Source organism: Polypterus senegalus, chromosome 12 (assembly GCF_016835505.1).
Source record: "Polypterus senegalus isolate Bchr_013 chromosome 12, ASM1683550v1, whole genome shotgun sequence".
NCBI classification, from domain to species: Eukaryota; Metazoa; Chordata; class Cladistia; order Polypteriformes; family Polypteridae; genus Polypterus; species Polypterus senegalus.
In genome coordinates, this window is record NC_053165.1 from 134,928,661 (window position 1) to 134,956,607 (window position 27,947).

General features: G+C 36.5%; 2 protein-coding genes across 6 annotated transcripts in view; one reads left to right on the plus strand and one right to left on the minus strand.

Moving 5' to 3' along the window:
• LOC120541668 (lactase-like protein) overlaps positions 1-1,344 on the plus strand; it is a 39,077-nt gene extending 37,733 nt beyond the window's left edge. The window contains exons 12-14 of one of the 4 annotated variants that reach the window (XR_005636058.1): positions 367-430; positions 736-1,094; positions 1,215-1,260. Coding sequence is in view for 3 of the 4 variants with exons in the window: in XM_039773519.1 (XP_039629453.1) it covers positions 367-430; positions 1,050-1,094; positions 1,215-1,330 (225 nt within the window). In the remaining variant the exon portion in view is untranslated. Of the gene's footprint in view, positions 1-366; positions 431-735 lie in introns of all 4 variants that reach the window. The other 3 variants (XM_039773519.1, XM_039773520.1, XM_039773522.1) reach the window with 3 other exon arrangements.
• A 146-nt stretch (positions 1,345-1,490) lies between these two features.
• Positions 1,491-27,819, minus strand: zwilch (zwilch kinetochore protein). 2 transcript variants are annotated; one of them, XM_039773517.1, is made up of 18 exons: positions 27,698-27,812; positions 19,886-19,937; positions 18,005-18,100; positions 13,901-14,013; positions 13,564-13,763; positions 13,195-13,274; positions 8,588-8,743; positions 8,122-8,193; positions 7,952-8,045; positions 7,789-7,841; positions 7,602-7,710; positions 7,441-7,520; positions 6,310-6,466; positions 6,158-6,186; positions 3,240-3,376; positions 3,002-3,097; positions 2,508-2,626; positions 1,491-1,694 (listed from the first exon to the last, which is right to left on the minus strand). In XM_039773517.1, the coding sequence occupies exons 1-18, from the start codon at positions 27,733-27,735 to the stop codon at positions 1,603-1,605; spliced, it is 1,773 nt and encodes a 590-aa protein (XP_039629451.1). In that variant the 5' UTR covers positions 27,736-27,812; the 3' UTR covers positions 1,491-1,602. The 2 variants fall into 2 exon arrangements, with proteins under 2 accessions (XP_039629451.1, XP_039629452.1); XM_039773518.1 differs by lacking the exon at positions 1,491-1,694 and having other exon boundaries at positions 2,541-2,626; positions 2,956-3,097; positions 27,698-27,819.
• Between the last annotated feature and the right edge of the window lie 128 nt (positions 27,820-27,947).

Genomic DNA, 27,947 nt, shown 5'->3' on the forward strand with positions numbered 1-27,947 from the left:
AGCCAAAAAATTATTCAACGGTATAATGTCTTTATAATGCCTACCTGTGAATGCTATAATATCTTCAGCCAAGTCCGAAGTCTCCTTCTGTTTTGTACTTCTTTGTGTATATTGAGGGGGGAGTGTTGGGTTGTTGTTTACTTCTTGACCGTGTGTAAAAAGACAAAAGTCTCCCTTGGGACAGATAAAGTACTGTTTATCTATCTACTGTACAGTATACAGTATCTTGAAACAGTATGTAAGTATCCAGTCAATACATCCTTGAATGGAAACATTCAACTGTATGTACTCAGCACTGCTAATTAACTGTTCAGAGCTTGAGTGCCTGTGCTTGAACACACTAATGAAGATAACTCTTTTTGACAGGTGGACTCTTGGATGCGCAAAGCAATGGAGATGTGCTCTAGCAGTAATCAGCTTCTTGCAGCAGGTCAGTATACAAAGTGGTGCTATAAAAAGAGGGCTTCACTGAGCTGAGGGACACAAGCAGGGGCAAACATGAATAAAATCTCAACTCCTGCAAATTAACATGGCCAAGTAGATTAAATGTGAGAGGAAATGTCTTTGCATTTCCTAGATAGAAGAAAGGGGTCTGAAAAGCTTTACATGCCCTCTGAACTACATAAAGTTGTCAAAACACTCACCCCAGTTAGTTTCTCTGTGAAACTAGACAGCAGAACCCTGAAAGGGCAATTAATTTTTTTCTCTTGTTTGTTTGTTTGTTTGCCATTCTAGCTGGAAGAAATTCACATGAAAATAAAGAACAGGCTGAAATGGCAAGGGTTTGGCCTGTGCATGATGAAGTTTAATTAACAGGGCTTGGCTGCAGCTTACAGCTGCCAACACAAACAGTGTGCCATCTGCAGCAATACATGAGCTCTATCTACTGTCAGAATTTAATGTAACATTTTAAAAAAGCTTTTCATTTCTATTCTCACAAATCTAGCCAGTCCCTCTTTAGCCAATAGTAGACCAACCCACATTCCTCAAAGGGGTAATGTACATTGCTCTTGACACCATTCTTAGTAACTGCTTCTCTCCTTTAATAGAGGAACAGAGGACCACTGCTGCTAATATTCTCAGGCTTATTCATGGTAAGCACACTCATTAGTAAACATCTGAGCTTTGACAATGTCTGCCTCTGCTTAGATGTCCCAGTCCTTTGCAGCCCCAACACTGATCTCCACTTCACCCTGATGTTCATCTGCTTTCAGATCCCTTGGCCAGCCACATGGAGATGGTGACAGAAATAGTCGTGCCTACAGTATGCACGCTGTGCATACTCCTGAGTGCAGTCTTCCTCATGTTCCTACTCCGCAGACACAACTAGTGGCTTGTCAGAGCAAAGACCAAACTAAAAGGCCACAAAAATGTCAAACCAGATGACAACTGTATTGAACAAATATGGATTTCTGCGTGCATCAGATGGGAGAGTGACTTGCCACGAAAGAGTGCAGAGACTTTACATGTTCTATTTAAATGATACGTTTTATTTTTTTTGCTGTGTATTTACAATTGTGCAAATATTAAAAAGACCTATCCCACCAGGTCCCCCAAAATCTTTTTTTTTCCCCATTAAACTGGACAAAGGATGATACTAATTTAAACAAAGTGCACCTGGCTGCACTCAATGATGCTGGTGAAATAGAATGTCTCTTCACCCTCTTCATTGGCCACGCTCTTGAGATGCAATTCTGAAAGGAAAGCACAATAAAGTGAGTCTCTGTTGCAGAAATGTGAAAATGAGATGGCTTTGAAGCTTATCTTTCTTATTCAAATGCATGTAAATAAAATGCAAATGTTAATATGGGAACTCTGAGAACTTAAATATGCAGACCAATTTAAGGAAAAAAAACTCAAACAATAGTATAGTTCTCAGGAACATTTTCCCCATCTGGCAGTTACTACATAGAATGAGATCACCTACTAGGACTGAGAAAGGATTAACCGAATTGCTTGGCATCTCCTTTAAAAGTAGTTTAGCCACAGTGCTTAAAAAGAAATAGTTTAGGGTTGTACAGAATAGATCATGCAACACAGAGACAGCCTCAATAGAAGTATAAACTGCTGCGGACAACCTGTTGTTTACATCATGAGGCTTAGTTTCAAATGAACCAGAAACAGCCATTATTGATGGCACATTAAGCAGAACCCAATACAAATGTACTGACAACCAATAGTGTTTTATTATCTAAGTCAATTTATTTACCTAGAGCAGAACCAACATGCTCCCATCAATGATTATGAGGCTGAATCTAGTGATTTTATCTTTTAAGGAACACTCATAAAATATAGTTGTAAACTGATTACCCAGTTTAGCACCTAGATTAAAAAAGTCTAAGCTCTAACGAGGTGTGAAAAGGTGCCTAAGCCACAGGAATCACAGTCAGGTGTCCACAGTGCTACTAAGCAAAATTTGCCAGTAGGAACTTTTTGACAAACTTCTAAGAGGTGGCTCAGTTTTTATAACCTGTCCACTCTTAATGTTCAAACTGAAGCTAACTCACCTGACTCATCAAAGGCCATGTGCTCCACAGCAGACTTTGTACTGAGCTGAAAAATAGTTTTTACCTCTTTTTGTCCATGACCACTGACCAGTTCCACACGCCACATTTGTGGGGGTGCACTATATTTAAAAGAAAAACATCATTACCCACATTTTTCACATGCAGTGGAAATGTCTCTACCATACGAGCTTCTCTTTATTATTTTTTAAGCTTCTCTGACCAACCTACAACTAATTTGAACAAACTGGTGAGGTTTCATAGTATGCAACAATGCCCTGGACAGGATCTGATACTTGCAATCCTTGCATACTACAGTGGATCTTTGTTAGTGCACAACACCTGACATTACAACTTTATACAGTTAGGCAAGGTAAGAGAGGACTCATGAATTCAGAAAAACATTTTTTGGCATTATATACTAATAAATATCTTATTTCAACATGCTTACAGAAATAAATTTAATATAGGAAGGCACTGATGGTGATCCTCCTTACTTCTGGTAGAAACTGCTGATGAATGAGGGTCTAATAGGCAGGCTGAATATTTGCTCTTCATCATGAGGGTTCTTTTCATAAAACTGTAAGAGAGACCTGCAACACAAATACAGAATGCTTATTCATTTGTCCCTTTTAGGTATTTTTTTCTGTATTAAAAAAGGTCTGTCTGCTCCAACAAAAATATGGCTTTGAAACCTGTACTCACATTTAAATACATTCAATTTAAGACACTTACTGCATTAAAGGGAAGAGGTGTTCATGCTCCAGGCTGAGAAAAGCACTACAGTTGACAACTATCTCAAGCATGTGGTGAAGTTTCTTCAGTCGATGGACTTGCTCTTGCAAATCAACAGAACTGCACAGGAAGTAATCCTAAAAACAAAAGTTTATAACTTTGATATATACATCTATGGACTATGATGAAATGTGTAGTCTTGTTCATTAATATATTAGGTCTACAAGCCAGAATACACCAATAAGGAGCTTTAGCCAATTGGAGAAAAGAGGAAAAAAAATTTAAAGAGATGACAGGATATTCTACTCTAGCCTTGCCAGTTTACTCTATAGCATCCTTTGCAGTGATTGCTGCTTACTTGAAAACTCCACGCACACCATTCATTGTGCACGAAGAAGAGAATATGTCTCTTTATCCGAGAAGACTTGTATGAAAATCAATTACTTCTAACTTTGTTTTGCTACCATAAACACACCTCCAAAAATCAGCAAGCATGTTGTCTAAAGCTGGACCTTTGCTGCTTCAAAAAGTGGATGAACCCAATGCATTATGTCTGATGCTTTCACAAAAAAAAAAATAGACCAGAGTCTCCCCACATAAGATATCAGTTTAAACAGCAATATTTCTAAACATTTAAATTTAATGAAGTTTGATTCCGAAGTCATTTAACCTGATAGAGGTCACATAGAAATATGTAAAGGTCTTTATGTGGTTTTAATTTTTCAATTGATGTGAACTAAAACTGGCAACTATGGCTGCAACTAATGATTATTTTGATAATCGATTAATCAAGGGATTATTATTGTCAATTAATCGATTACTTGGGTATTTTAAAAAATTCATTTGTAATTAAATGCAAACTTCATAAAACTGAACTTTTCACCAAATAAACAGATTTGTATAACATTTTCAGAAAAGTATTTTTTAAACAAACTACCTGTAGACTTTTTAAACAAAATATACGTTTTACTACAACATTTATATAATAATACATTGAAAATAAATGGTATTAAATAGAAATAAAACACTTAGTAGCACTTGTGGCTCTGGTTGTGTAATGCGCACACACGCACACACACACTGTCCTTAAAAACACAATGGTTTTCAATAAATTAACTAAACTCTCAATTTGGTTTATGCATTCAGAATCACACTAAACACACACTTAACTTAAAGTACACATTTCATTTTGAAGTTTTTTTTCCCAATTTCTGTCAAAGAGAAGTTTTAATGGTAAAGCATTATGTAAACGCAGTATCTGACCACCACAATATTCCACCAGAGGAATTTGTTGCACCATAATGGCTAAATTATTATTAACTTTTGTTAAAGTTTGCATTAACATTGGTTGTCATATGCTGGGGAAATGTCCAGACTATTTTCCTTTTGCAGCAAAGCAAGTGCTTCATGTGTGTGAAACTCAGTTCAGACTTTGCTATGTAATATGCTGGGTTTATTTTAACGGACAGTTCATTTCTTTTTACATCATCATTCGTCTTATTTGTGTCTGGAAACCTTTTTTCCACCACAGATTCTTTGGCATATTTGCTTTCAGCCAACACACTGTTGCAGCCTGCCACATGTCACTTGCTATTGGGAGTGTGCCGTTAGATTTTCATGTTTGAAAGTGTGTGAACCTGACACAAAATCTGTTTTACTGGTTATACTAGGCTTGCTGCAGCAGCACTTGCACATTATCATGTCTTTCTCCAGACTGTATAAAAGCCAGCTGAAGTCGAATAGCCAACTAGTCAGGAACTTTTCTTTTTCCACCCCGCTCCTACCTTTTGACTCAGACTTTTAGTCACGATTGCAGTGCTGTTGCATTCACTGCTGCACTGTCACTGAGGTTTTGATTTCTTTTGCAAATGAGACTGAAAAAGTTTTCTGCTTGAACAGATACTTAAGGTTCTTTGCAGCCATTTTTGTAAGCATTGACACACTAATGTTACACGTAAATGCAAGTGAGTGATGCAGCACCATAATTTAGCAGAGTGACTGTGGCACAAGAACATCCAAATATGGTAAGTGAAAATCTGAATGTGTACTAGCTACTGACACATATTTTTTAGACACTTATCATAAAACTTTGTCCCATGTACTAGTATTTAATTGCTAGTGCATTTTAGTTGGCTGGACTATGAATCATATATTATTCCTCATTTCAAACCGAAAGTCATGTCATTATACCTAGCCTAGCAAACATTGTGTTCATATACCTGCATCACATAACAGTGAAGTGACATTTAACTTAGTGGGATGAAGGCAAGTCTTACTCCTCCACAGACCCTGTAATGGTATGCTTCCTGTTCAAATGTCTGTGCATCTCCGATGTGCTCTCAAGCCATGTGAAGTCAGACAAACACATTTTGTAACTCACAACCATTTTTTTTTCCCCCCACGTTCAGAGTAAATGTTCCCAAACCTTGAAAGTCTTCGGTCACACTGTCTTGCTTGCAACTTGCTTACAGTTTACCTTTTTTCAAATGTGTTCACAGCTGAGAGAAGTAGCGACACAATTGTGCACCACAATATATGAAGTCTAATGATGTAATCAACTAATCGATGAAAGTGATTGTTGCCAACGTTTTAAATAATCAATTACTGCCGATAATGTGAATTAGTTGTTGCAGCTATACTGGCACCTAAAAGAATAAATAAATCTTGGTGAAAACCATGCACCTAATAAAACTGACCGCAGAAAATGCATTACTGAAAACAATTAAATTGCTCTCAAATTACTTAAATTGGCAGAATGCAGCCATGTCCTTGATGGGTTGTAATGTACTTTTTAATTATTATTTGTGCTTGTATATACATACTGTATAGTGCTACAATATATACACACTGACAAGATAAGAGCAAAAAGGGCATATCACATTTCAAACAAGAAAAAGAAATATTTAAAAGTTACTCACCAGATAGTTAAAAGTTGCTAGCTCTTGACCTATTGAGGGTAAAAAAGCCAAAAACAAAAAAAAAAAAAATCAGACCACACCAACCCAATGCCTAGTGGTTTGTCTGCCGTCAGTCAGCTACTTCTTGGGATGCGAGTTGAAATGATAATTACCCAAGAAGTAACTGATATAATCCTTCCTCATTTTATCAAGTCCAAGCTCCAGCAGCATGCGGATGGGCACCAGCCCACTGAGTGTTACGCTATCCATGCTTCCATCATAAGACTGTTGAACTAGCCTGCTCAGAGTACTATTGCTTCCTCGGTGGATCTGAAACACAAGCGACAATTTACATGACATGCAAAATTTAGCAAAATGCAGACATTACAGACTGGTGAAAGTGGCATGTATGAAAAATTACAACATGGCCCCTTCCCAAGAAATACAGCGCTACATGAAGTAATATGAATTATTTTTTTTCCATATACTCCAGGGAATGGGGTTTGGTTTGAATACCTGTATTTAATGACAATAACCTAAACACTAGACAAATTAAAGAAAAACTATATATATAAGTTTCATTGATCTTTACAAAAAATAAAAATACGAATGAAAAAGTTTTCAATTGATTTGAATGTAAAAGTGAACATTGAAATTCATTACACAGAATCCTATATTTTAGCAGTAACTGAAATGACAATATTCTTTTTATAGGCAGTAATTCCTGTATCTCTCACATCTGTTTTGAGGACAACCCCATTTCTTCCTTTCAGAACTGTGTCAGTTTTATAGGATGTCGTACATTAACAGCCTTCTTTTTCAAGAAGAGAATATCGGCTTATTTCATTATGCCTTTGAATTCCCCAAATAAGTCATCCAAATGCACAGCTTCCAAACGGGACAACCAATGGAGACAGCTATTTAAGTGCAAACAATAATGTATTTTAACTAAAACGTTGTGGCCAAAAGGATGCATTTTGATCTCTGGGCTAATAAACCCTACTTCAAAAATCTACAAGGGCATACAGTTGTTTTGTTGCAAAGATATAAAGAATGGTAATTTGTATTTCCCTTGAGAGCAAGGGTTTTCTCCTGGTTTCCCTTTCATGAATGTCCCTGCTATTTAGCTTTTTCTATACTGTTGAGGTAGGAAGATGGACACCAGCAAGATCCTTGAATATTTTTAAATAGAAGCCACTTATTTAAAAAACAAAATGGTTTGTTTAAATAAGAATTGTTTGAAGTTGGCAGTGAGAAACACCACTTACATGGTTTTTTGTGTAAATCCTAATCTATTCACATACCCATGGCTGAATGCTACCAGTCTTCAAGGCTTGGATCACCAGAGACAGACATTCCTGCACATTATGGTAGGATGTAACACCTGAAAAATGTTCATACCATGATTAATGTGGTTCTGATATAAAATTCTCCCCACACAACTGGTTTAGAGTTCACCACTTACTCTTCCACATACGACACCATAGCAACTCGGCAAAATCAAGGTCACTTCGCTCAGCAACAAAACCGGTGTGAATAGATCCTTCGTCATTAGCCGCACTTTCCTTTGGGTTCTAAAAATTAATGGCAACAGTTTTAAAGCAGATAAACAGTAACATTTCCAGTAGTTTAGGACATGCTCTGCCCCTTACCTCTGTCTCCTTTACAGGTGAATTCTGGAAATTATCCAGTTTGTGCTTCAAGTCTGTGACATAAAGGACATGCATTATGAAGCAGCAGTGATCACTCCTCTGGGAAGTGGTTTGTGCTAGCTTTTCATGAATTACAAACCATACTGCAGTACTTCTCAATTACCATCAATTAATGCTTGAACAAGTTGTAGTGCAGTCTTGCTCTCCAATGGTTCTGGCCAGTCAGTCACTCCTGTTCTCAAACCGTCAGCCAAAACCTATGAATAATAATTATGGATGACCTTTGAAATTCAAGTCATATGAAGTAGAACCCTAAAGGATTACCATACTCACCACTAAGAACTCCAACTCCCTGTACAGCTGACAGACTGGACTTCGGGGGTCTCCAGATCCTACTTTGATTTTCTAGAAGACAATGCACAAAACAATCTTAGAATCATCTGTAGCCTTAACAGTAGGGGCTGTGCAGTAACACTGCATATCAAACATTAGAGAGAGAGAGAGAGACTGCCCTAAAGAAGGAGATGGTTAAAAGCAGTGTCTGATTTAAGGCACTGCAGCCAGACAAAGGTAATAAGCCTCATATCTGTCAGAAGGGGGACGGGAAAAAAAAAACAAAAAAAAAAAACACACCACTCCTCCTAGTGACTCACAGGCTTGTTGCTTTTAGTGACAACCATGATTTACATTACATCATACTAATAAACTGAGAATAAAGTAGATACAGAATTATCCAGTTCATTATAACATTAAGAGTTTTGCTATAGTGGAAATATCCAGAAGTAGCTGGTATACATACCAAGGTGGCTGTTGCAGTAAGGGGAGGAGGCTGCAAAATGCTTTCCACATTGTTCCAGGAGAAATCCACATACACATTGCTTTGGGATTCAATAATGGTATTTTCCACAACTGCAGAGCCAAAAAGATCATACTGAGCATATCCCTTCGCAGTCACCTGCCGTAAAAGGAAAATATCTTATGGAGCTAAAAGAAATTAAAAACAAGGGACAAAGGGATGTAAGCTTCAAGTTAAAAACAAGGTTCTTCTTCCCTGAAAATTCCCTGAATATTCTAGAAACATATTCCATCATTATTACTCAAATATGTATAAAGCCAAAAAGGACATTCAACTATCCTGCTCTACTTGAAGATGAACATGAACAAGGTAAATATATAGTCTTAAATTTTAACATTTTTCTTAACAAAATTACCTAATAAAAATTAAAAATTGTATGTGGAAATAAAAATGGAGTTAATAGAAATATATATACTCTTTACAAAAAAAAGAAGATAAAAACACTTCTTTTATGTTGGGATTTTTTTATTTTTCATTTAACTTAACAATTAAGCTATCCTGCCCTACTCAGATACATACCATTTTTACAAAACAAAATTCAAATCACACCCCTGACCCCCCACCCCCAAACCCCTTTCAAATTCTACTGACTAGTGCCAATGTACCTGAGAAACATTGGCTATGGTAAAGAAAGGCTGGGTTTTTCCGGATTTCCGTAAACCTTTCAGGACACACAAGCCCTTCTCTGCTTAAATAATAGACGTTAAGTTACATATATAGAACCTGCTTTCATAGAAAGATAACTACTGATGTTCTGATTGGTCAGCCGTCACTCTAGATTGACCACTTTCCATCTCAATAAAGAATTTGCTTTTATAAGCTTTTTGGTAATTTAGTTGTTGTATGCCCCTTTATGTGAAGTACGATGGTAACTGAGAAATAGCATGTGTGATTTTGTAGCCAGAACTTTAGAAGAGAGTGAAGACAGTAAAATTGACTTTTACATTAAAAAGTGGATTCAACTGAGAAAAGGGATCCTAAGGAGTTTCCTTGTACCTAGAAAGGAACAGCAAGTGTACATGTTGTTTAGCCTAAGTTGGGATAGAAGAAAAGAGAGGTGCATCTTTGACAGAAATTAAAAGAGAAGGCATTCAGACCTTTCCATTTCAATTCAATTCAATTCAGTTCAACTCAAATTTATTGTCCCAAGAGGGAAATCTGACCTGTAATTAAAACAGGCACTCCTTGTCGGAGGGTGGACGATAAGCAATCTTCTGCTTCATACAGACTGATCATATTTTTAATTTGGAAAAGAATGGATAAGGAAAAAAATTATCTTGCTACTTGGTAAACAATAGGCTTTTTAGCTTCAGTGCCAAATGTGTCGATTTTATGTGTAAACTTCATCATGTTAGTTTCTTTAATCTTCTTGATGAACATTCACATTTTATAAGAATTGTGGTTTGTAATTAAGGTAAGCATTTTTACAGCATGTGTATCATTAATTAATATTTTGGTACAGGTTTTATTACATTACAAAAAAGTATATTTTAAGGGACATTTATTTTAGAGTTGTATGGTAACTGAAAATAAGCCTACAGAATTTCATTTTGTTGATAAAAGAACATAACATATAGTCTGCAATTTAATTGTAAAAATACACTTTTAATATAAAATGTAAGGCTTATAGAAGGCTGGCCATTCAGGAGTGTAGTGTTAAAAAAATAAATAAATAAATAAAAGCATAAATAAATCTGAATCACCCAGTTCTAGAAACTTAAAAATTGGTGATCAATATCCTCTCTCTATATATATATTATATCTATTTATATATATCTATATCTATATATCTCTCTCTATATCTCTCTCTCTCTATCTCTCTATATCTATATATCTCTCTCTATATCTCTCTCTCTCTATCTCTCTATATCTATATATCTCTCTCTATATCTCTCTCTCTATCTATATATCTCTCTCTATATCTCTCTCTCTCTTCTCTCTCTATCTATATATCTCTCTCTCTCTCTCTCTCTCTATCTCTCTCTCTCTCTCTCTCTCTCTCTCTCTCTCTCTCTCTCTCTCTCTCTCGTTATAATCCTCTTCTGTAATCTGTGTTTCGCTGAGCAAATCTAATTTGTATATGTACCACTATCTTCAAGATCATAATCATCATTTTTCCACTTATCTGGATGAGGGTTACAGTAGCAACACACTGAACTGGTCTGACCAGGCCACCTTATGCTCTGGAAAACCTCCTTGGAATTTCTCAGATGCTCCAAAACCAGCTGAGAGTACTCATCCATCCAGCATGTAATGGGTCTGCCCCTGGGTCTTCTTCCAATGGGCTAGGTGTCAAACGTCTTTCATGGGAGATACCAAGGACAATTTTAACTATACATTCAAGCTACTTCAATTGGCTCCTCTTGCTCTACTCCAAAGTTCTCCCACATTGTTGAGCCACTCACAGTCCCAATGATCAAAGGTAAGAATAGGGATGTAGATCAACTAGTAAATTGCTGTGTTGAAGAATTTATTTTCCACTTCAACATCATCTTCTGATACAAAGTCAGAAAAAACTGCTGCCACTGAGTTAATGAATCCATACAACCTTAAGGTCACCTCTTCCCTCTTGAACGAAACACAGAGGCACTAGGACTCTTTTCTAGAACAGGACCATAACCTTAGACTGAAGTTGTGATTCTCATCCAAACTGCATAACACTGAGATGCAAACCATTCCAGTGCTTGACACAGATCAGTCTAATGAAGCCAAGAGGACAATGGACCGTGCCTGGAGAGCCTGTCCTTGAAAATCATGAACGGGAGATGAGACAATAAATACACGCAACTGGCAAAGTTTCATGTCTGAAATAAAATGGATCTGAATTAATACTAAGTGTGGAAATATAACTGTAACCCTATGCTCTTAAAGAACCTCCAACAAAATAGCATGCTACACAATCATAAGGTTTTTCCAAATCCACAAAGCATATGTAGACAGGATCAGCAATTTTTATAACCCTTCAAAGGCATATACTAGAATAAATAGACCAATGTTTTACTGCTAGGATGGAAACCACATTATTCTACATGAATGTGAATGTTTAAAATATAAGATGGAGTTATTCTTTCAGCACCTCAACATTAGGCTTTCCCATAGATGCTAAAAGATGCAGTTCCCCAATAATTGAAATATGACATATATGTCATTTAAAAAAAAAAAAAAAAACCCACACAGGACCATGACTAATAGTATCTGCTGAATCTGAGGTACTTTCTTCACCTACCATTCAATACCGAACAGACATATTAGTCACAACACCCGACAATATCCAGTGATTTCAGCATTTATGGCCACACTACATCCAGCCCTGTGATCTTGCCACCTCTGAACCTTTAATCACTGCAGGACCCTTAGCCACATAGATGGATCCAACTAATGTCTTCTGTAGGAACAAACTAACCAGATAACAGTTACAGCGCCTTTTGTGTGATAAAGGGGCAATAAGCATAACAGCTGGAACAAGCTCAGTTTTTCAGATCATGTTCAGGGTTACTAGTGATGACTAGCAAACAGCCTCATGCCAATCTTGACAGCAACCTTCATGTACCTGTAAGAGTCAACAGAATGTCCTGCCTGTTCAGATGAAATTGTAGAACCTTACATTAAAAACTTCTGCTCTGCCAGGTCAAATGTTGTATGCTAATCCACCATCCGCAAGCTGTGGCCCTGTGCCAGATATGAAACTAGGTTAAGAGAGTTAAACAATACCTTGCTTAAAGATGTTGTTGTTACAGCACCATACATTTGTAATATAGCAGAAATTTCTGACAAATTAGCAGGTTGCAATACAACAAGTTAAGCTTTCCCCAAGAAGCTACAAAGCACTATGCAAAGAGCTGACCAGCCAAGGCAAGCTGAGAAGACAAGACAATCCTTGGAAACAAATAAAGCACTATCTATATATCCTATCTATTTTCTGTCAAGTACAAAAAAGTTAAAGGTGAGAACAAGATTGTATACACAGACATGTGTACACATGTGCTCATCACATCAGTTAATGTTTGTCACTTCACCCTGAAACCAAAAAAAAGCATTAGTCCACAGGGCATCAGACACTGCTCTGGAAGCTGGATTTTCATACAATGCATTATCTGGGCAAGGATGAGTTATAACTCTAAACCAATAGTAAAGTGCCTGCCAAATCAAGACAACCCCTCTACCGTACTTCACAATGCAGGCATTGTTAGGCAAAAAAAAAAAAGATCTCTCTAAAACTTAGCTGTCCAGTGAACATTGTTCCAAAATATACAGGATGGTCCATGAAAATCCCATACAAACAAGGTATTTTTTTTTTTGGAGAACAAAGGCTATCTCAAACAGCCCTTATCCAGTTTTCAGAGGTAAGGATTGCATTTGTTTCAGGTAAAGGGTAAAAGAAGATAAATTTACCAACATTGCTTGTATTCTACACAGATTTAAACTAAATTATTAATTTTGTATTGGAAGTATGCACTACAATCCAAGGGTCATGTGTACTTTAACATGAATCCAACTGGCTAACAGAGGTAGAGAGGATTAGGAGGTAGATGTATAGAGATGTAACTTACAGCAGATGAGTGATGCCTGATTTTGTGCTGTTGCTTCAGCTCTTCTAGAACAGGAAATGATGCCTTTCCTGTGGCTGGGCCTGTGAAAATAAAATATTTATTAATTTTGTACATTACAATTTATTTTAAGGTTTAAGGATTGTAAGACAGCAATTAAAACATTTAAATGTACAAGGTTGACAAAAAAAACATGATGTCCTTTATTTCCACCACAAAGTTTGTCTATTATCAATACTACAGATATTTTTTTTTTTTCTTTTCTAAGCAAAAGTTCTGTCTAATATATACAACAATCTGGTCACATTCCATGTACTATACCTACACCCTTTACCATATATAAAATGTACTGTGGAGGAGGCAGATACTAACCTTTGCATTTCACAGTATATATGTTTACACCAATGGCTTTGACACCAGCCCAGGCAATTTCAGCTCCCAACCAATGTATGCCCTCCAGGTCACAGCCATCACAACGTATCCACAGAGGAAAAAGTGCCACAGAAAATGTATCTCCCTCAGGTCTGAGTACATTAGGGTTCTGTGATAAAATGTAGCAAGACAGCAACTGCCTACGAAAGCATATCTGAGTCACCCACTTGACCATCTTATAATACAAAATAAATTAAGCAATACTTCAGGGTCACTTATGGAAAAGTAAAAAAACTGCATATTTAGAATGTGCTATAGAAAGAATTGTTTCGGACACCTTGCTTTTATAATTGATAGGCCAACAGGTCCAACATTTTCTTCCAAGTAAACCTTAGACTCATTAGCATATAGTTCCTCTGTTGTCTCGCCATTCTCTTCAAATTTGGGTATCTGAAATAAAAAAATAGAAGTATGGCACACTCAGTTACAGGTCTACTTCTCAGCAAGTCACACTTATGTTTGTGAAACTTAACCAATCAGTGTAGAATAAAGTATTATTTTATATGTATTAGATTAGTTTATAGGGGCTGCACAGTGGCAGCACTGCTGCCTCACAGAAAAGAGGTTGGGTTAATGTCCTAGGTCCTCCCTGCATGGAGTTTACATACTCTCCCCATGTCTGTATGGGTTTCCTCCGTGTACTCCAGTTTCTCCCCACTGTCCAAAGACATGCAGGTTAGGTGAATTGGTGATGTTAAATTGGTCCTTCTGTGCATTTGGTATTTGTGTGTTCGTTCGCCCTGCAAATGACTGGCATCCTGTCCAGGGTTTGTTCCTGCCTTGTGCCCTGTGCTAGCTGGGATACTGCAGAATTGCAGTAACGCCTTATTGGGTTGTAATCATAAATGCTGTGAAGTCTGAATAGTCCTATTTGTTTATGGTGGACAGTTCGTAGTGCTTAAATCAGAAAGAAAAGCCAAAGCAGCAAGGGTTAAACAAATGTTTGATGCTTGTTTGTGTTGCACTTCTCTTCCCCTCCAATCACCATACACCCTCCTCCAAAAGTACACAAATACAACTTTTTATATTGCAGAACACAGAAGCAGCACACAGTGTAAGTAATGTTAAGCTCAGGTTATTTTTCTCCTGTCTAGCTTCACATGTTTCACTCACTCTGAATCAGTAGGTGGAACTGGTGTGCAAACTGTAGCACACAAGGAAAATGAAAACACTACTGGGACCTCCTGGGTCAAAGTTTTGGGTTCGAAAATAGTCCGATTGTCTGCTAGGACCCAGAGAGCAACTAGGCAAAATATGGTCCAAAACTGTCAAAGGGTGTAGGAATGTACAGGAAATAGAGAGACATTCTATTATATACCGGTAAATAGATTATTTTGATAATCTGTTACTAGGTCCTTCTCATTCTCTGAAACTTTGCAGTATTTTCTGTGGATCCAGTGTTCTGTATTTGAATCCCACACCAAGTCACCATGTCAATTTTTCGCAGTGTTCCAAAGCCCTATCCCTATCCCAATCCCAACCCCCACCCACGTCCTACATTCAAATTTGGCCCTGCAACCAATTCCTGCGTTTCACTTGATGCTGCTGTGGACTGCTTCCACATGGTTTGAGAATGTAAAAAGAAAAGGAAGTTAGTGTTCTCACAACACATTACAGAAGCAACCCTACAACAAAAGCTAAGCTACAACAGAGATCTCACCACAAAAAAAAAATTCGGCAGAAGTATAAAAGTAGAATTCATATTGGTGCAGAATATAATATTGGCAGAGAAACCAGACAGATGTCACAAAACAACTTTGGATAAGTGGTTAAATAAGTGAAAGAAGTGGTTAAATGGAGGCAAGAAGAAACTAGAACAATGTCAGCACAGAACATGGGGAAAAAAAAGCATTAACAATGAATAGACGAAACTGAAAAAAAAAAAACATTAGAAGCATGGTGGAGATAGGAAATGGGAACAATTAGCATCTCAAGCAAACAACTATTTAATGCAAGTGGTACCACAAATTCACAAAAGGCATGAAAAAGTGGAAATAGTACATTGAGAAACCTTACAATAAGTTTATAAAACGACTTATTGAATCTGCCCTATTAAATATAGGGCCAGAAGGTCCAAAGTATGTTGTATTAACACCAAGTTAAGAATGAAAACAGTTACTATTTCATAGTATATTCACACATTATAACATCCCCCCCCCACCCCCAGCAAAGTTGCAATCAGTCATACAGGGCCACTTTAGAGTTAATCACCATAATATGCACATCTTTGGTATGTAAGTAAAAACTAGAGTACCCAGAAATAACCAACATAGACAGTGACCAGCCAAGGTTCAAACCAAACCAAGGTTCCTGGAGCTGAGAGACAGCAGAACACTCACAGGAGCTTAAGCATTCAAAATACTGTCTTAAAAAAAAAAAAATGCTGTAGTGTATCAGTGAAATTACAAAATCAAATTTGTGGAATGCATGCCCTGCACTGTGTTCAAATCATTAATAATTATCAATTTACTAGTAATAAGACTGTGCTTCACTCCCTCAAAATACTAGTATTTTAACTTGCAACAAAAAGAATATTGGTAGCGTTTCCAGCTTTTATGACATACTGTCATAGTGCTTACTGCCCACCTTTGTCAACAATGGGAAAGACACCTATTTATCAATATCTTGGACAAGGACATGAATTTGATAATTTGCAATATTCATTCCATTTCAATTTTTTCAAAACATGCTGTAATTCAATTGAAAAATTATACCCTCGACACACCTCTACAAATTAAAACAGCTTCTAAATATATCAGGGACTGGACCTAATTCTGAATGATGGAAGGCAGCTGTAGCCTCGTTTGGGAATATGTCGTGGGACTGTCTAAAATGAATGTCTTTTCAGGAAAAGATTTTTTCTTATCTGTCAGAGAGTGTAAGATTTAACATCATTGCAAATCCCCATACAGCAATCCTTGGAGTTATTTTAGACGAGCTTTCACTATCTGGTGATAAACTGACCATTATTTCCTACATTACGCTGTCAGCATGTCAACTGATTCTGCTCAATTTAAAGAATGCTAATGCTTCCTCCATAACAGTTGTAACCACCAGGGGGTGCCACTGAGCCCCTAACCTCAGACAAAGCAATGCCCAACACAATTTTCGGTTTAAATAAAATATATTTATTTAACCAAAACAGCCTTCCAGTATCAGACACAATACAACCAAATTAATCAATTTTTTCCTCCTTCCATCTTTCAGTGGAGTATTGCTCACTGCCTTCTAATCCTGACTCAACTAAAGCTAGGCAGTGGGCTTTCTTTTAAAGTCGACCCAGGAACTGCTTCTAGTCTGTCCAAATTGCCCAGAGCACTTGCACTCAGATGGAAACCAGCACCAGTCCCCCCAACCCCAGGCAGCGCCCTCTGGTGGTTCCAGATTCAAAGTCCCATGCCACCCTGAGGGTGTCCTAATCGGGTTCAGCTCTGAGGAACACTGCCACCTGCCATGTGGGGAAATGACCTGCTTCTGGTAAGCCCGTTTTCCCAGTCATTCCATAATGGCCTCCTAGCCAGCTATAACACCTTCCTTTTTCCCAGCCAAGATGCCTGTTCTTCATTCCTGGTGCCTACATATAAAATATCATTGTCCTATTATCTAAAGCTAGAACAAAAAAAAAACAAAAAAAAACGATATTTTCTTTGTGTGGAATTGTGCAGAGCCTCTTTAAAATTTGACAAGATTTCATTAATTTTATTCTAAAAAAAGTTCGCTAGGCTCCGGTCTGTGTTGTATAACACAACAGGCCCCTTTTACATTACTACGTAGCTCTCTGTGTTGAGCAAGAATGATGGCTTAGTGTGGTTTATGATTACAAATCTTAACTGTTTCTGTGATATATGACATCAGTTATATTTCAGACATTTCAAATATTGTAATTTTTTTATACTGAAATTTATGTTTGATTTGTATGATTGTTAAATTATGAAATGTATTCCTTAATCACAGATTCTGAACAAATGAAACTTAAATCATGTGAAATTCATACATATATAACAATAATCACTAAAGATACAATGTTAATTAATCTCAATCTTGAATTCACACTGTGAAAGCTGGTTTTCATTACAATAAAGGGTGTTATAGAGTCGCACTGTATTCCATGCAAGTAAGCCTGCTGTATGATGAATGGAAAGATATATTTAGTCTATCCCTCTAGATTTTCTGCATCTTCCTGTCTTCATTTCTGTTCAGAGACACTATGACTCCCATATGTGAGCCATCAAAAACATAATGAATACTTACTGCAGACTTGTCTTCACCCTGCCATGGCCTCTCTGCAAATATAATTTGCTGACCCGTTCTTTACTTTTTGATTAATGTGTTTTTGTCAGCAGTACCTATCAAACTTATCAATAACACAAGCAATACTTACACATTTCTCCATGATGAATCTAGGTTTGCTGCTGTTCCAAAAGTTATGCAAAGGATTACTGTTCTCAGCACTCACAATATGCACCTGCACACCAGTCTAAAGGAAATCAGAATTATTAAGCAAGATTAAAACTCACATTTTAATGCTATATATTGAACAAATTATATACTGTATATACAGTGGTGTGAAAAACTATTTGCCCCCTTCCTGATTTCTTATTCTTTTGCATGTTTGTCACACAAAATGTTTCTGATTATCAAACACATTTAACCATTAGTCAAATATAACACAAGTAAACACAAAATGCAGTTTTTAAATGATGGTATTTTATTATTTAGGGAGAAAAAAAAATCAAAACCTACATGGCCCTGTGTGAAAAAGTAATTGCCCCCTGAACCTAATAACTGGTCGGGCCACCCTTAGCTGCAATAACTGCAATCAAGCGTTTGCGATAACTTGCAATGAGTCTTTTACAGCGCTCTGGAGGAATTTTGGCCCACTCATCTTTGCAGAATTGTTGTAATTCAGCTTTATTTGAGGGTTTTCTAGCATGAACCGCCTTTTTAAGGTCATGCCATAGCATCTCCATTGGATTCAGGTCAGGACTTTGACTAGGCCACTCCAAAGTCTTCATTTTGTTTTTCTTCAGCCATTCAGAGGTGGATTTGCTGGTGTGTTTTGGGTCATTGTCCTGTTGCAGCACCCAAGATCGCTTCAGCTTGAGTTGACGAACAGATGGCCGGACATTCTCCTTCAGGATTTTTTGGTAGACAGTAGAATTCATGGTTCCATCTATCACAGCAAGCCTTCCAGGTCCTGAAGCAGCAAAACAACCCCAGACCATCACACTACCACCACCATATTTTACTGTTGGTATGATGTTCTTTTTCTGAAATGCTGTGTTCCTTTTATGCCAGATGTAACGGGACATTTGCCTTCCAAAAAGTTCAACTTTTGTCTCATCAGTCCAAAAGGTATTTTCCCAAAAGTCTTGGTACTCATTGAGATGTTTCTTAGCAAAATTGAGACGAGCCCTAATCTTCTTTTTGCTTAACAGTGGTTTGCGTCTTGGAAATCTGCCATGCAGGCCGTTTTGCCCAGTCTCTTTCTTATGGTGGAGTCGTGAACACTGACCTTAATTGAGGCAAGTGAGGCCTGCAGTTCTTCAGACGTTGTCCTGGGGTCTTTTGTGACCTCTCGGATGAGTCGTCTCTGCGCTCTTGGGGTAATTTTGGTCGGCCGGCCACTCCTGGGAAGGTTCACCACTGTTCCATGTTTTTGCCATTTGTGGATAATGGCTCTCACTGTGGTTCGCTGGAGTCCCAAAGCTTTAGAAATGGCTTTATAACCTTTACCAGACTGATAGATCTCAATTACTTCTGTTCTCATTTGTTCCTGAATTTCTTTGGATCTTGGCATGATGTCTAGCTTTTGAGGTGCTTTTGGTCTACTTCTCTGTGTCAGGCAGCTCCTATTTAAGTGATTTCTTGATTGAAACAGGTATGGCAGTAATCAGGCCTGGAGGTGGCTACAGAAATTGAACTCAGGTGTGATACACCACAGTTAGGTTATTTTTTAACAAGGGGGCAATTACTTTTTCACACAGGGCCATGTAGGTTTGGATTTTTTTTTCTCCCTAAATAATAAAAGTCATCATTTAAAAACTGCATTTTGTGTTTACTTGTGTTATATTTGACTAATGGTTAAATGTGTTTGATGATCAGAAACATTTTGTGTGACAAACATGCAAAAGAATAAGAAATCAGGAAGGGGCAAATAGTTTTTCACACCACTGTATATATATATATATATATATATATATATATATATATATATATATATATATATAAATAAAAACTCTACTGTAGTTGAGATGCTCACCTCATACTCCACAGGCTCCAAAGAACCCTTCAGAAATTCAACCTGTCGAGAGCTGAAATATGAAACAAACCTTATAACTTAAATAGACAACTAAAACAATGGAATTTCATATACTTTAAACCAGTGGTTTTCTTCGGAGTTACAGGGGCAGATTTATTTTATAGTAAATAGATATTCAAGTTTGGTGACATCAAAGAAACTAAAGCTTAGTTTAAAGCTACTTCTGAACATTGCTTAAAACTACAGCTTCAAAATTATGTTTAACAGTTTTCTATGCAATATTTTTAGGAAATCTAGTTTTAAATAATAAAATTATGCTAAAAATATTTTCATAATGTGGCATCTCTGTTACTCGTATGAAAAATAACATCAAAACTCCCACCAATCTTTTATTTGAGACAAAGTGCCCTAAAACATTGCAGAACTGAGGTTTTTCACTCTCCATCCAGAACAATTTTGGAAATCCATAAATCTGCTGTCATTAGGGATTTAGTTTTAAAATGGTTCAGATATATACAGAGTATTACTAAATTAAAAATTTGTATTTTTATTTTTTTGTATAAGTGAAAGTTTTTCTGGGTTATAATGTATCACTTTCATCTTTGTTACATTCATATTTATTCCAGTGAAAGTCGAAATCAGTTTACACAGCTGCATGTGATAAAATTTATATGGTGGGAAAAGTACAGAATACACCGAATATTTTGAAGATGTTCATATGGTAGTAACTGGTACTGCTTTAAGATATAATTAGTTAAAGTTACTGAATCTTGTATATTGACAGAAGCTACAGAAGCGTTTGCCATTGATTTTTGGTAGGTCACATTATTCAGCCTGATAGTGCCTCATTTTGAATAATGAGTCAATTAAACTAAACTCTCTAGTTAATAAATTGTTTTCAATGTGATAAATAGGATATAAATTAACCATGCAAACACAGCTCCTGATTTATTATTAATATAACTGACAGTGAATATTAATCAAGATAATTAGTCTAAAACAGCCAGCATCTGCAAAGCAAACAGGATCCGTTGTATGGTACTTCAGTGCTGTTTAATGTGGTTGAGCTCTACTACTGTGTATGGGTCTCTTGCTCAATTACCTGTACTGTAAAGCATACATTAAAAGGTTATAAATGAGTCAAATTTATTTCTGTTGTGTCAGTACATATGTGAACCGTCAGGCATTTTTCATTTTAATTTTCTTACTTCACTTGGTTAGTATTATAAACACAAACATTAGAATTCCTACTGTTAAAACCTATTTTTACCTTTTGGTAATCTCTTTAAATATAAAGTATATTTCTAATTAATATGTGCATATTATCTGTTTTCATCAAACAAACTGCACAATCAATCACTTTACTCTTTCTGCATTCTAAAGTATACTGATCACCTAGCTAGTCTTGTGGCATTCATTTCTTAATTTATACTGACCATTCACCTGATTTAGTTTGTAAATTATGACATCAAGTAATTATGCAGACTTGGACAAGTTTTAATGACTTCATAAGGACAACTGAAATGCAGCATATTAGATGAGAGAAATAAAATCAAACTCATTTGGCTAGTCAGTAGCCTTGTGATCGCTACTGCTATCCTCTACACAGCAGGAACGACCCAGTGCACTCCTGGTGTGCCCACTGCACAGCTCTACCGCGGAGTTTCCCTGACTGCTTCACCGTCTTCTCTCAATGGAGTCACACAGATTCTATTTTCTTGCATTTTCTTCTCATTACTTCCTCAATTCTTTCTCTTTTGTTTTCTCCCTCCCCGTTCTCTTTCCCCAGCTCCGTTATATACCTTATGAGTGCAGGTGCTCCGCCCAGTGAATGAAGCGCAGCTGAACTGACTGGACTTGCATGTAACAGGCAATCAACTCAACTTGCCATTGAACGTCCCATTACACCATTACCTCACAGTGGAGTACTTCCACACCCACAAACCTGAGCTGCTTCACGGTTTTATTTTATTTACTTTTTGTTTTTCTTCTAAAAACTCACACACTGCCACAGACCCCTAACATGCGTCACTACAGTCTACAATAAATGCTTCCTATTGGTATTTTTATTTGAATCTGGCTAGATGTAAACAATCATTTTAATCATTCAGAGATGCTCTTGCAACATCAATTACCACCTCAGACTTACTGTGTGACCCCAAAAAAGTCGCATTTAACTTGCCAGAACCTTAGTTATGCAAAACAATAAACTTTGCATTTAATATTTTAGTTTTGGATAAATATACGTAAGATTTACATATTGTAGAAACTGTTAGTACATAACATACTGTAGGTGACTGAATACTAATGTGTGTGTTCCAGCAACCCAGCTACACACACACACACACACACACACACAGAGAGAGAGAGTGGCTACCCTGAATTATTTCAATGATCCGTTGATGCTAGTTTTACTTCAATACCAATATATTAGACATTGTCGATACAGCTTCACAGGTTTCTTCCTTAATTTCTTCATTACAGTTTTACACAGGTCTCTGCAAGAATTTTACTAGCTATGTTAATAAGCAGAGGTGGAATTTTTAGATTCCACTACACCCATGCACAAAAGCATCAGTGATATGGTACACCAGATACTTAAAGCTACTCACTCTTTGCACAGAAACCTCATCTGCTGCATGCCATTGTACAATTTACTGATGAAACAAGTGCATTATATTGTACTGCAAGATATAATGACAACAAATTTAACTGAACTGAAATTGCCAATAGTGATTGTCTTATTTCAAGTCAAGCCAATTTAAAGTTTGATTACATAAAGGAAAAGCACCCGCACACATGATGCTGCCACCACCATGGTACACTGTAGGGATAGTATTAGGCAGGTCATGAGCTGTGCCTGGTCACCATGCTTCACCGTAAGGATGGTATTAGGCAGGTGATGAGCAGTGCCTGGCCTTCACCAGACACAGTGCTTTGAGTTCCGTTCCAAGAGCTCCAATTTTGTCTCATCAGATCAGAGCATCTTTTCCCTCATGCGGTCAGAGTCCTTTCACCTGTCATATGCCTTTTACTCAAGGGTGGCTTCCATCTTGCTACTTTACCATAAACATTTTAAATTTTTTTCTAGGGATGCTCTGATTAGGTTTTTAAGGCCAATACCAACCACCGATTTTCAAGTTACTTGATCGGCTGATTCCAAAAAAATTATAATTTTTTTCTTTATCCCTTTAAAAAACGTTTTACACTAATCTCCTGTATAACCAGACAAATAGAAGCCTTATGTCCTACTTTTATAATTAAACTACAGAACAGAAGTGTTATTTATTATTAACAAGATGACATTATGCAGGCTTATTCTTCAGTGACTATAAAATTTTCAAATAAATACAATTCCCTTAAAATGTATACTTCGACTAATAAAATATGTATAAAAAACATTTATCCATAATACATATGGCATAAAAGAAAATTCTTTTCATAATTACAAGCTGTCATATTATTTTACCTTTTTGTAATGTAGTTTTCATCATTTCTCTAACAAAAAAAAATTATATATTCTCACAAAATTAATTGATGTTGGCAGTTAAACACTGCTTAAGTGTAAATATACATACACTTAATGATTTAAAATAATTAAAACCTATAATTGCACTACATTTTTTGCTGTTAAAATATAAATTTACTATATTTATACAGGTGTGATAGACATTCGTATTTCTTGAGGTGTAATTATAAAATATGGATTATCATTTTAATTATGTAGTACTGTACTTGTTTCTTACCAAACCTTATGCTGTATGACACACAGCAACAAATAAATAAAGATGCTTAAACTCTTTCACTTGACACAGCACATCAACCCCAACCCAGAGATGGCACTCTATTTTTTTTTCCCAGCGGAGAACCATGACCTTGGACTTGGAAGTACTAATCATCCTGGCTGCTTCACACTCAACCTCAAACTAGTTCAGGGCTTGTCTAAAGTCACAGCCCAATGAAGCCAGAAGGACAACATCATCCGCAAAAAGCAGAGATGTGATCCTGCAGTCACAAAACTGGACGCCCTCCACTCCTTGGCTGTACCAACAAATTCTGCCTATAAAAATAAACAGAATCCATGACAAGGGGCAACCCTGGTGGAGTTCCACCCCCACCAGAAATGAGTCTGACTTATTGCCTGCAATGTGAACATTTGTACAGGGACTGAATAGACCACAACAGCAAGCCCAGAAGGATGCAGTCATAAACCTTTTCCAAGTCCACAAAACACATGTTGACTGACTGGGCATACTCCCATGAACCCTCCGGAATCCTGGAGAGGGTAAAAAGCTAGTCCAGTGTTACATGACCCGGAAACTATATTATTCCTTCAGAATATGAGGCTTGACTATGCTGGACTAACTTGATAAATTCCCTCCTTTATATTAAATTTTTATGCACATTCCAAAAAAAGTTTAATGGACCTATTGGTTAATTCACATAGGGTCCTAATTGCTATTTTGAAACATACTACAAATGTAGGTTATGGGGAATTTAAAAAGAAAAGGATGCTGTATATTAAATGCTTCATAAAAGCCAAGAAAAAAAAAAAAGTTCATCAATAAGATCATTATAATGAGCAAAAACAAACTACACAAATGTTATTTCAGCATAAAGCACCATATGCTTTCCCCCTGTACATCCATGCTTAATTTAAGATTTTTTTGTAATTATGTTTTCACTTATTAAATTAAGCATTGCAAAATTCAATGCAGCATACCAAGTGTTTACACTAAATGCTCTTTCTGAGAAAATATTGAAGGTACTGGAAGTAATGCTGGCCTCACTCAAAAAGCTAACCTTGGTTATTTTCCACCATTCATGGGGATTTGTGACACACTTCGTCTCTTCAATCAACAAGCAAATGCCCAGCTCCAATTATGTCTTTGGTTGATAATGTTTGGTTTGGTTCAATGGTACCTTGACTCAGATACAACAATAATATGCTGGTTAGTTAGTGGGAGCACTTTCCTATAGAGTACAAAGTTTTCTACTGACACTACTTTCACTCAGCACATTATATATATAGTACACACATCTGACATTTAAGGTATAGTGAATGGACAAATTAAATTAGTTGCAAAAGATAATGCATCATTAGGACCGATTTCAGTGTAGAACATGGTTTGGAATACATTAATAGCAATTAAGAAAGGCAGCATGAGAAAACCTTTACAGATACTTTTCTGCCAAAACTTTGTTTGACTTTACTACCCCTAAAATTGTTATAAAGCCCAAGCACCAGGAAGAAGCTGGATGCTTTTAGCTGTAAACCAAGGATGACAATATTATCCATTTGTATAGATCTTAGTGTGGCAAATGTTGTTGATCAATAACCAACAAAAGAATGTTGTCTTTAGAAATTAATATCATATTTTCTTATAAACAGATATCAAAAGCAAGTTATTTAAAAAAAACAAAAAAAAAAACACATACATATACATAACAGTCATATTTTTAATTATTAAGAAGGGGTAAGTGAAGTGCAAAGTGCTTTGACGGGTATTCAGATTTAAAGGAAGTTAAAAGTAGGGATGGGCAGATTGATACCACAATAACTGATAGTTCAATACTTAAACTGTACTCATTTGGTATCAAGTACCATTAAAAAAATATTGATTACTATTTTTTTCCTGTAAGATAAAGTACAGAAGCAAGGTTCCTACAAAGACATAGAATTATTAACACACTTTCCACTCACCTGTACTGAAATAAGCAGACGTGATGCGACACAAGAATACTACGCCCCTTGCAAAAGCATATTTGTTTGACAATGGTAGACCAAAAGCATAGTGCTGTATGCGGCTAATTGCTGAATTGAAGGAGGAGCAGTCCAGTGGTAAAACAAACAGTCCATTTAAACATTTAAAAAGCACACATGCAGGCCAGCAGAGAGACATTGTAAAACACTAAAAAGACGCAAACCTGAAGCACAGTGATTTAGACACAATCACTGTCAGATAAGGGATGTTGCAGGAGAAGTTTCAAAAAGACATGAGATGTTATCCAGGTAGCTCTGCTGCTAGCTGGGTTATGTAGACGGGTTTACTGAACACTTTACCACTCATTAATACTTATGAAATGTAAAGCCTGTTGTTAGTATAATGGAGGACATATAATAGTGTAAAGCACAACTGTCAGAAAATTTTGTCAAAGGTTCTGTCCATTTTGTTTTTTATTTTAATTAAAATTAGGGGAACAGTATAACCAATATTCATAAATAAGAATGTTAAATAGTCTAACACTATGCAAAATACTTAATAGCTATGCCTAATTTTAAGATGAAAACTTTCACTGAAAGTAAATTTTCTTTCTGAAAAATAAGTGCCCTACTAAATGTTAATAAAAATATTGATGATTCTGCAAGCTTAATGAATTTAAAAGTACTAATTACATTAGTAACAGCATGTAGTGTAGTAAAATGTAATTTTTCTAACTAATTTTGTATTGTTAAACGTGTGTTGTGCTCCTGTTTCCTCCCACATTCCATAGACACACAGGTTAGGTGGACTGACAATGTTAAATTGGCTCTTGATAAATGTGTATGTGTTCACCCTGTGGTGGGCTGTTGCCCCGCACCCGCAGAGGCAAAATACGATTAAGCATAAAAATGTTAACATTACTTTTTTTTTTTAATACAAATTTGAAACTTAATTAAATGTAAAGCTAATGTGACAAAATCTTTCTTGATAAAACTGGGTAGAATATAATGGAAAATGCAAATGTGGCAATATAATTTTTGTGTAAATGTTAGTGTTCCAAGGGGATCAGTTTAAGTACTATCGTGAAGTGACTGCTTTACATGTATTAAGCAAATAACCAGATCTTTATGACATTATCTTTGCTACATTTGTATGTTCATTTTGGGTGGAATGGTGGTGCAGATGTAATGCTACTGCCTTGCATTAAGGACACAGAGCTTTGTGACCCGGCTCCTTCCTGCATATAGTTTGCATGTTCTCCGTTCCCCAACACCAGTCCAAAATATGCAGGTTATGTAATTTGGCAAGGCTAAATTGGCCATGGCGTGTTCGCCCAGCAATGGATGGGTGCTCTGTCCAGGGTTTTTCCTGCCTTGCGCCCTATTCCAGCAACCTCCCTCGCAGTCCTGCTCAGGAGTAAGCAGGTTACAAAATTAAAATGCTAATCTTATTAATATATATTTTATAATAAATGTGTTATAGTGATCATGATACCGTGTCATGATATTAGTTATTTTAAATAGAAAATGACGAATTAATATTTGACATTCAATATCAATATTTGAAAACAAACTCCCATGTTCTTTACAAATTACTAGAAAACAGTGACACATGATTTCAAAAATAGGAGTAGCGTCTATGCCTAGTTAAAAGAATCATATTAATCAAAGAGTTCCGGAAGCAAAACTAAACTAGAAATGCTAACGTTTGTGACTAGTATGCATTTATTTATATGTACGCATACAACAAATTATGCTTTTGGTGCGGCGTTTAGCTCTACATTCCAGGTAATTTTGTCCCATAATAACACTGTGTATCCGAAATCCGTATTGGCATAACATATTCTCAATATTTTTCTTTTTACGGTTACTTATATGACACTTAGTTTCAAAGTGAAGAACTGCGATATGAACATTATATCATTACATAAAACCACATTAAAAACATACAGTGCACCTTATCCATAGCTCTTAATACAGAATCTCTAACACCGCATTACTGGACAAGGATAGTCGACAACAGACACGAACTGGAAAATACATTAGCTAGAAATAAAACAAAAGGACTATTTTTTTTCTACCTGACAAAGATTTGGCCAACTTCTTACCTAAGAAAGCGCAGGAATTCTGAAGCTATTTCTTCCATCCTGCTCTCTACAGTAAACTTGCTTAAGCAGCCCGCGTAATCACAAATTCGTCACAATTCGTAAAAAGCGGGACTTCTGACGTCACTTGCCCCGCCCCATTTCTGTCACTTAAACAATTTATTTTTAAAAAACTTTTATTATATGAAACTATAAAACACAAACACATGCAATTAATCTTGCTTCAAAATTTTTTTTGGACTGTCATTTACTT

Excerpts from the sequence above, each read along its gene's own strand:
- zwilch (XM_039773517.1), bottom strand. The coding sequence starts at position 27,735 with ATGGAAGAAATAGCTTCAGAATTCCTGCGCTTTCTTAG. Across the intron at positions 7,842-7,951 it reads TGTTCAAGCATTAATTGATG|ACTTGAAGCACAAACTGGAT; the intron begins GTAATTGAGAAG and ends TTTATGTCACAG. Across the intron at positions 3,377-6,157 it reads TAGCAACTTTTAACTATCTG|GATTACTTCCTGTGCAGTTC; the intron begins GTGAGTAACTTT and ends TTTTGTTTTTAG.